The sequence below is a fragment of the Schistocerca nitens genome, unplaced genomic scaffold, assembly GCF_023898315.1.
Source record: "Schistocerca nitens isolate TAMUIC-IGC-003100 unplaced genomic scaffold, iqSchNite1.1 HiC_scaffold_375, whole genome shotgun sequence".
Taxonomy (NCBI): Eukaryota; Metazoa; Arthropoda; class Insecta; order Orthoptera; family Acrididae; genus Schistocerca; species Schistocerca nitens.
This window is the reverse complement of record NW_026045909.1, coordinates 390,515-400,783: the sequence shown is the minus strand read 5'-3', so window position 1 is coordinate 400,783 and position 10,269 is coordinate 390,515. Positions and strand designations below refer to the sequence as shown.

Below are 10,269 nucleotides of genomic sequence, written 5' to 3'. Positions count from 1 at the left end.
CTGATATTCAGTTTTTCTATGTGATTTTCGTGATACCAATTTTCTTGGAGGTCCAGTACTGTATTCTCACGTTTGGTTCTCAATTACAGTATAATGTCTTTCGTCCCAGAAAATGAAAATTTGCACTTGAAATTGAACGAGGTTGAAAGTAGCCAATAGCGCGGAATGAAACATTTCGTTTCAAATAAACTAACTGCCTCAGCGGAAAAAATTAATAGAAGCAAATTTCTCTACAACGACAGAAATAGCTTACTTAAGACATTACTGGTTGATTGCTAATAATGTGGAAATAATGTAAAATCAGAAAACTGGAACTACTAACTTATTGTAGTCTTTCATGATTATGTGAATATATATTAATTCACTTGATGCCTCCTGGCCACAGAAATCTGTTTTGTTTTCATTAGACATGGGAGCTGTAAACGAAGAGACCAGCAGTATCACGAAACATATACAAGGTTAACGTGGAGAATGAACCCCCCCCCTCCCCCCAAATATAACTCAGCTTTCTCTGTGCATGCGCAAATCTGGCAGCTTGGGCGCACTGGAAAAATTTTTCCGGGTAGCATCTGGCTACTTGCTGCTACTGCTCATACGGCAAACAGCTACGCTTGAAGTAGCCAGAAGCGGCAGAAGGCACTGCGCATATGGGAATTCATTACTGCGCATGTGCACGAGCCCGCTGGTGACTGCTCAAACGAACCTAATGGCTCTGTTCTCACCAAGAACGTCAACTTCAAAAGTTTTTCCTTAGAAACCTTGACTTTACTGTCTGTTCCATTTCATCGAGGCACTAGGTTCGTTTGAGCAGTTGCCAGACAGCGCCAGACAACAGGCTGCACTGTGCAAGTGCAGTTATGATGACGTAGGCAGCCCATGCTTAGTGCTTGCTCTCATCATACGCTTTTCTGTGTGGAATTCCGCACGTGGTGAGGCATCATGTGACCATGTGCAGCCCAGTGGCATATTGTTAAGAGAACATGCAGAGTTGTACCTAGAGCAATTGTTTTATCATATCCCACTGAGATAAAGGATGCAAATAAGGAAGCAGTTCTTGCCATAATATCATTTCAAAATTAGACTCTACAGGTCGAAGTACCATAACATTTTGCTATGGTGTGACTTTGACAGGTTTTCTTTGTTAATTCGTACTCTGCAACGTTATTGTGTAGTATTATCAATCAGGTTTACATCCACACACCATTGCAAAAAGCTAGTAGGATGGAATACAAATTTCTTGCAAAAAAATGTTTCATGTGTAGCTTACACCAGAATAAAGGACAATAAATTTCATGACTATCAAAATGTGTAAAAAATTAACAAGGTTGTCTGTGAGGCAAAGAAACTGTAGAACTGACAGTTTATATTCTACTCTAAGAATAAATATAAATCCATGTGGGGAGTTAAAACGATAAAACACGGTATGCTGCCAGTCTACACTTTACCATAGAATGGCATTCTACAAACTTAAGATGTAAACACTAATTAAGAACTAACTTCAGGCCTAGAGGAAGTACTAGACAAGTGCCTTGTGATCGAAAAACACTATTTAACAGAAAGCAGATTTGTAAAATTCTGCTACAGCTGTCATTATATTTGAAACAAAATATTTAGTTCAGAACCACTGATAAAATTTGCCTACTTAGTCAGCTTCAAGTCAATGTTTACGTATGTTCGTATGTATATAGCATTAAGAGATCTTACAGTGTCATAACAGGAACAGGACATCAGAGACTACTCCAGTAGCATCGGAATTTCATAAACCATACTACAATGCTTCATTCCGCTCTAATTGCACATTTCTGTGTCCAGATGCACTCTAAAGTACGTGATATTCAGGTTTTCATGTGGTTTTCGTGATACCAATTTTCTTGGAGGTCCAGTACTGTATTCTCATGTTTAGTTCTTTATTATGGTATAATGTTATTCCTCCCATAAAATGAAAAATTGTACTTGAAATTGAACGAAGTTGAAAGTAACCAATAGTGTGGAACAAAACATTTCGTTTCAAATAAACTGCCTCAGCGGAAAAAATTAATAGAAGCAAATTTCTCTATAAAACAGACAGAAATAGCTTCATTAAGACATTAATGGTTGATTACTAGTAACGTGGAAATAATATAAAATCAGAAATTTGAAACTACTAACTTATTTTGTTCTTTCTTGGTTATGAGAATGTATATTAATTCACTTGATGGCTCCCGTCCATTTTTTTTTTATTTGACGTGGGAGCTGTAAAAGAAGACACGAAACATATACACGGATTACGTGGGGAAGGAGCTCCCCCCCACTATAACTCAGCTTGCTCTGCGCATGCGCGAATCTGGCAGCTTGGGCGCGCCAGAAAAATTTTTCCGGGTAGCTTCTGGTTACTTGCTGCTACTGCTCATACAGCAAACAGCCACGCTTCAAGCAGCCAGAAGCGGGAGGAAGGCACTGCTCATACGCGAATTCAGTTTTGCGCATGCGCACGAACCCGCTGGCAACTGCTCATACGAGGTTCGTTTGAGCAGTTACCAGAATGCGCCAGACAACAAGCTGTACTGCGCATGCGCAGCTACGATGACGTAGGCAGCCCGTGCTTGGTGCTTGCTCTGCTCATACGCTTTTTGTCGTATTTCTGGTGGGGCATCACGTGACCATGTGTAGCCGACTAGCCGTGCCGCCCGTGAGAGGATATACTGAATTGTACTTATAGCAATTATCATATCCCACACAGATAAAGGATGCAAATAAGGAAGCAGTTCTTGGCTTTTGAGTCATTTCAAAATTAGACTCCACAGCTCGAAGTACCATAAAATTGACAGATTTTTTTTTTTTATTCGTGCTCTGCAATGTTGTTATGTAGCATTTCCAACACGTTTACATCCACACATCACTGCAAAAAGCTACTAGAATGGAATACAAATTACTTGCAACAAAAAAGAGAGAGTTTCTTGTGTAGCTTACACCGGAATGAAGGCAATAAATTTCATGACTATTTCAAAATGTGAAAAAATTAACATGGTTGTCTATGAGGCAAAGAAACTGTACAACTGACAGTTTATATTCTACTCTAGGAATAAATATGAAGCCATGTGTGGAGTTAAAACGATAAAACATGGTATGCTGCCAGTCTAAAATTTAGCATAGAATGGCATTCTATAAATTTAAGACGTAAACACAAATTAAGAAATAACTTCAGGCCCAGAGGAAGTTCGAGACAAGTGCCTTGTGATCGAAAAACACTTTCACATAAGGCAGATCTATAAAATTCTGCTACAGCTGTCATTATATTTGAAACAAAATATTTAGTTCAAAACCACTGACCAAATTTGCCTACTTAGCTTCAAGTCAATGTTTACGTATGTTCGTACGTATATAGCATTAAGAGATCTTACAGTGTCATACAAGGAACAGGACATCAGAGACTACTCCAGCAACATCGGAATTCCATAAACCATACTAAATGCTTCACTGTGCTCTAATTTCTATGTCCAGATGTACGCGGAAGTTCCTGATATTCAGCTTTTCATGTGGTTCTCGTGATACAAATTTTCTTGGAGGTCCAGTACAGTATTCTCATATTTGGTTCTTTATTATGGTATAACGTCACTCGTCCCAGAAAATGAAAATTTGCACTTTAAATTGAACGAGGTTGAAAGTAGCCAATAGCGCGGAATGAAACACTTCGTTTCGTTTCAAATAAACTAGCTGCCTCAGCGGAAAAAAAAATTAACTGAAGCAAATTTCTCTATAAAACAGACAGAAATAGCTTCATTAAGACATTAATGGTTGATTACTAATAACCTGGAAATAATATAAAATCAGAAAATTGAAACTGCTAACTTATTTTGGTCTTTCATGGTTATGAGAATGTATATTAATTCACTTGATGGCTCCCGGCCACAGAAATCTGTTTTGTTTTCATGTGACGTGGGAGTTGTAAACGAAGACACGGCCACGGGTCACGTGAGGAAGGACCCCCCCACTATAACTCAGATTGCTCTGCGCATGCGCGAATCTGGCAGCTTGGGCGCGCCAGGAAAATTTTTCCGGGTAGCTTCTGGCTACTTGCTGCTACTGCTCGTACACCAAACAGCCACGCTCCAAGTAGCCAGAAGCGGGAGGAAGGCGCTGCTCATACGCGAATTCAGCTCTGCGCATGCGCACGAGCCCGCTGGCAACTGCTCATACGAACCTACGAACCACAGTCTAACATAACAGTCGCGACACTTCGCCCCGATTTTGTTGCCTTCAGCGCCAGCAGCGCTCCAAGCGGCCGGTAGGTTGAACTGTGAGTTTGGCGCGATCGTGAAAGCGAACAGTGATTGTTTATTTTGATTTATACAATGGTTTTTACCATCGGGAGCGTTTGTAACGCAATAAATTGCAGCAGCAGTAGGCAGAAGACATCGCAGCTGTCTTTTTTTAGGTTTCCTAAGGATCCTGGGAGGTATATACCATCATGTTACTAAACTGTATCGTCAGGATTCACTTGCAAATGTATGTGTATAAATGATGAATGTTTCGTTTTAGGAGCAAAAAAATGGCTAGTTAATAGCAGACGAGAAGACCTTATGAAGAAAGACCCGGTTTACCTGTATAATAATACTAGGTTTTGTTCGCTACATTTCGAACAAAACCAGTTCATGAACGCAGACAATAAGAAACACGCGTGGAATGCAGTACCCACACTGTTTGACATTCCAAATAAGCCACCTCAACTGACGATGAAAAGGAAACTGCCACAAAGATTTGACAGTCAATCTAAAGCTGTAAAACAGTCCAATGACACAGAAGCAGCCAGTTCAACTCTCCATGTATTAGTGCCAGATTCGTGAGAATAGTCAACACAGACCTACATTGACGATGAACTGGCTAGATTAAGTGCAGCTGTTCGTGTCTTACAAAAGCGTGTGAAGTGTCAGAATGTGCAGATCGCTAGACTTCTAGCGAAACTATTATGGGACAAGGAAAGTGCCTACAGACAGATTGTTTGAAAATTATTCAAATATTTGGTTTTTCGTGAAATGTTATGTAATCAGCTCATTATAATGTTTTCAGCATATTTCTCCCACTATTTGTCAGTTGCTTGTCACACTTAGAATAATACAAAGATGAAGGTCGTACTTGTGGCAACAGGCGACAATGACAAACACAGTAGGCCTACAGAACGATAAACGAGCTGTTCATCGCTTTTGCATGTAGAGGTACATGTCTGTGTTTCTTACATGTGAATCTGTGTATTTATATTCTTTTGATATCAATGTGGTAAGCTGCAATTCTGTCCAATGTCACAAGTGTTCTATTCATGGTTTTTGTCCATACTTGCGCTTGTTTTAGAATCATTTTTAGAAACATATATGCCTTCTGATACTATACAAACTCTTGGATGCAAGAAAATAACCCGAATAATTCGGAAATTACGTTGGAAATGGATGCAAACAAACATTATGCTTACGACGCGTCTGACGTTCACCTTACCTGCCGCTTGGAGCGCTAGTGTCGCTCCATCTGTCAAACGGCAACAACTTTTACAGCAGTGAGTGTCGCGACTGTTATGTTAAGCCCGGTCCACACGCAACGATCTGTCTGCGCAGACATCGGTGCAGATGTCTGTACATGCAAAAGATCGCTGCAAATGTGGTGTGTTCACACGACACGAACCCCAATCTACTACTCGCCCGCCATCTGTCGGTGTAGAAAAGAAATATCAGTGGCAAGCGACTACGCTCCCCGTAAACGTCAAACATTTAATTCAGTTATTTTGAAATATAGAAATGGAGGAAGTTCTGTTGTGGTCTGTGTTCGCAACTTGTGTTGCAAAAAACATTCAGACCAACCGCAGGAAACAGAGAAAGCGGGCAAAATGGCGTAGACAGTGGCTGCTAAAGCGAAAGCAGTTTTCTCACGTAAATTTACTGAGAGAGTTGCAGGACGAACCTAACGACTGGCGAAATTATTTGCGGGTGGATGTCGAAACTTATAATTATCTCTTAAAGCTTGTAACCCTTCATATTATGAGAAAAAATACTTGCATGGGAAGGGCAATTTCTCCTCATGAACGGCTGGCGGTAACATTGACACTCCAATTTCATCTTCAATTGTACTCCTGCTTGGTCTTGGTGTTTCTTGATCGCTAAGAAAGCCAAGCAGATCAAAATACCATAACGTTGGCTGGTATACTTGATCTACTCCTACACCAGATCTAGATTTCTGAACTTTGGATAACTCAATTAGAGCATTGTATGCTGCAGTCTTTTTGTCTCGGTCACTATATTCTTTACTTTTAATCTTCCACAAACATGGGTGGTTTCTACATATTTCAATGAATTCACTTACAAACTCTCGAGAACACTGACGAGTATCAGTCAATTTAATGCCCGGTGTGCACAAATACAAACACTAGACTGAGCAAACAGCTGTTTCGCGCCAGATTTGCGGCGATCTCCTGTCCACATGCTCCAACTTGTCTGCGCAGATGTGGTTTGAACCCACAGATTTGAGAGGTTTCGCTCAAACCTCCAACTCCAACTTCCAGGTTTGCACACACCTCAGGTTGGTGCAAATCTTCTGTCCACACGCAACGATCTGTCTGCGCAGATGTGTTGTGCTCAGACATTTGCGCAGACAGTTCGTAACGTGTGGACGGGCCTTTAAGGCCTTTAAGGCCCGTCCACACGCAACGATCTGTCTGTGCAAATGTCTGCGCACATTACATCTGCGCAGACAGATCGTTGCGTGTGGACAGGAGATTGGCACCAACCTGAGGTGTGTGCAAACCTGGAAGTTGGAGTTGGACGTTTGAGCGAAACCTCTCAAATCTGTGGGTTCAAACCACATCTGCGCAGACAAGTTGGAGCGTGTGGACAGGAGATCGCCGCAAATCTGGCGCGAAACAGCTGTTTGCTCAGTCTAGTGTTTGTATTTGTGCGCACAGGGCATTAAAATGGCTGATACTCTTTAGTGTTCTCGAGAGTTTGTAAGTGAATTCATTGAAATATATAGAAACCACCCATATTTGTGGAAGATTAAAAGTAAAGAATATAGTGACCGAGACAAAAAGACAGCAGCATACAACGTTCTAATTGAAAAATTGCGGGCAGTTGACGCCTCGGCAAACAGAGAAACAGTAATATATATTTTAAAAAAATTCGTTGCGAACTGTTTACCGTAAAGAGTTATCCAAAGTTCAGAAATCTAGAAGATCTGTTGTAGGAGTAGATCAAGTATACCAGACAACGTTATGGTATTTTGATCTGCTTGGCCAGCCGTTCGTGAAGAGAAAGTGTCCTTCTCATATAAGTATTTTTTCTCATAATATGAGGGGTTACAAGCTTTAAGAGATAATTATAAGTTCGACATCCATCCGCAAATAATTTCGCCAGTCGTTAGGTACGCCCAGCAACTCTCGCAGTAAATTTACGTGAGAAAACTGCTTTCGCGTTAGCAGCCACTGTCTACACCATTTTGACCGCTTTCTCTGTTTCCTGCGGTTGGTCTGAATGTTGTTTCCAACTTAAGTTGCGAACACAGACCACAACAGAACTTTTCCCATTTCTATATTTCAAAATAACTGAATTAAATTTTTGACGTTTACGGGGAGCGTAGTCGCTTGCCACTGATATTTCTTTTCTACACCGACAGATAGCGGGCGAGTAGTAGATTGGGGTTTGTGTCCTGTGAACACACCACATTTGCAGCGATCTTTTGCATGTACATTGTACAGACATCTGCGCCGATGTCTGCGCAGACAGATCGTTGCGTGTGGTTAAGCTGGGTTTACACTAGCAAGTCGCTTGCAGAAATTATTGCTGCAAGTTATTACGATCCGCTTGCGGCTGTGTTTATACCACAACGCAAGAATTAAGCAAGATTCTTCCGCAAGTTCTTTGGCAAGAAACTTGCGTCAACAAGTTGCAGATACTGTTTACATATGCTTTCAGTACCACTACGAGTGTCTGCCGAAGTATAAAATGACAAGTAGGCGTGTGAGATATGCTGCAGCTCTTGTAATTGTAATGAAAAACGTGAAAAAGAAAAAGAGAAGTATTTGGGTTAGAGAATGGATAATGAGAAGATCGCAATATGGTGCCTATAATAACCTTTTGCAAGAACTTAGTATCGAGAGCATGGATACGTTTGAAAACTTTTGCAGAATGTCCTCAAATGATCTGGAGTGTTTGTTGACATTAATAGCGCCCGTCATATCAAAACGAGACACAAAGTTCCGTACTGCTATTTCAGCAAAGGAACGTTTGCTTGTCACTCTACGATTTATAGCTACAGGTGAGCTACAAATAAAATAGGCCTTTTCGTTTATTTGTGTGAAACATAGAACGAAAACAAGTTTAAATTTTGAAAACTTTTCTTTGTAGGAGACTCATACAAGTCCCTGATGTACTTGTTTCGTATTCCGGTCAGCACGATTTCTCTGATCGTACCTGACGTATGTAGAGCCATTTTTGACGTATTGAAAAGGGAAAATTATTTGAAGGTATGTGAAAACACAACAATGAAACTAAATTTTTATTGAAATAAACTGCATTTTACAGAATGATATACTTATAAAATTTTTTTTTCTAATGCTCATAAAATGGATAGTGACTAGCTAATTAAATAGAACATGTAATAATTACACATCATCTGTTTCTAGACTCCTGAAACAACAAGCGAGTGGATGCAGGTGGCAAAGGGGTTTGAAGAGAACTGGAACTTTCCACACTGCATTGGGGCATTGGATGGGAAGCATATTGTGATGCAAGCTCCAAAAGACAGTGGAAGCTATTATTATAATTATAAACATTGCCACAGTGTTGTATTATTGGCACTTGTAGATGCCAGTTACAAGTTGTTATACATGGATGTAGGCTGCAATGGAAGAGTTTCAGATGGTGGTGTATTCAGTACCTGTTTCTTATCTTCAGCGTTGGAGCAAGGACATCTTGACATTCCTCTGCCCAAACCACTTCCTGGCAGAGAAAAGGACACCCCCTATGTAATCATTGCAGATGATGCATTTCCAATGAGGTCATATTTAATGAAGCCCTATCCATTCCATAACCAGCCGGGTCCGAACAGAGTGTTTAATTACAGGTTATCGAGGGCCAGAAGAGTTGTGGAAAATTTTTTTGGACACATTGCACAACGGTTTAGGATATTGAGGCGTCCATTGTTATTAGGTCCTGAAAAAACTGTGACAATAGTTTCAGCTATATGTGCTCTACACAATTTCTTAATGGACAGGAAAGATGGCAGTTATGCAAACCGAAGTAATTTTGATGTAGAGGATGTACAGAATGGTGAGGTAATAGGGGCCTCATGGAGGAATGAAGAGCAAGGAACACACAATTTAATCCCCATTCAAACAGGGCAATGTAACAGAAATTCTCACGATACTAGAGCAATTCGTGAAGAATTCATGAATTACTTTGTATCGCCATTAGGTGAAGTACCTTGGCAGTACAGATACATTTAAAATGTAGACTTGGAGAATATATTTGCTGCCTGCGACTTATCATTTATAGCCTTACCATTAAGTTCAATAGTGATGTTCTTTTCTGTGGCTGGCTGCCCCAGCACTCATTTCACTACATTCTATATGGCCCTAAGCGTGTTTTCGGAGTTACTGATTTCTGACATTACATACATGTTCCTGGACTTTACTATAAAGTTTCTCAGTAATTTTGAGTATTTTTTTTAACGTGCAACTGCAGGACCAGTTGAACACTTATTTACTTAATGTTAAATTGCAAAGATTGGCTGCAGTGAAAAGTATAAAGCCTATCAATATCTGCAAAGAAGCCTGTTAGTAAGTAGTGAAATTCAGTTTAAGATCAGAAGAATTGGAGCTTGCACTACTTGACAAAAGTTGTGCATAATTTTGTTCCACATGGCCATAATGTATGGGCACTCAATGTAATTACAGCTGCACAGAAGATAGAACATCATGTGTATGGTATGCTGTGGTGCAGTAGGATATTCTATGAAATCAACTATTAATGAATAATATATTTACAAATTAACAATTATGATGAACGGACAAGGAATCTTCTATAGTTTGGTTTCTTTACAGAACTTATCTTACCTTTGTGTAATACCTTTAAATTGTGAACTGTGTGTTTTGTATGCTTATTCCATTCCAACCCTTAACACATTTTTAGAAACAGGAGAATATTCATTCATATTCCATTTACATTATGGCGCTCTTGTCTTGTATAAAATCTCACATTTGGAGAACTGTATACTATTTTATTCATAGACATTGTAGATGTAGTCAGTGACAGT

At 40.0% G+C, this 10,269-nt stretch overlaps 1 protein-coding gene across 1 annotated transcript; it reads left to right on the top strand.

The window, feature by feature from the left end:
• The first annotated feature begins 7,935 nt into the window (after positions 1-7,935).
• Positions 7,936-9,460, top strand: LOC126229567 (uncharacterized). Its single transcript, XM_049942335.1, has 3 exons — positions 7,936-8,271; positions 8,361-8,479; positions 8,639-9,460. The coding sequence occupies exons 1-3, from the start codon at positions 7,959-7,961 to the stop codon at positions 9,458-9,460; spliced, it is 1,254 nt and encodes a 417-aa protein (XP_049798292.1). The 5' UTR covers positions 7,936-7,958.
• Positions 9,461-10,269: the final 809 nt, after the last annotated feature.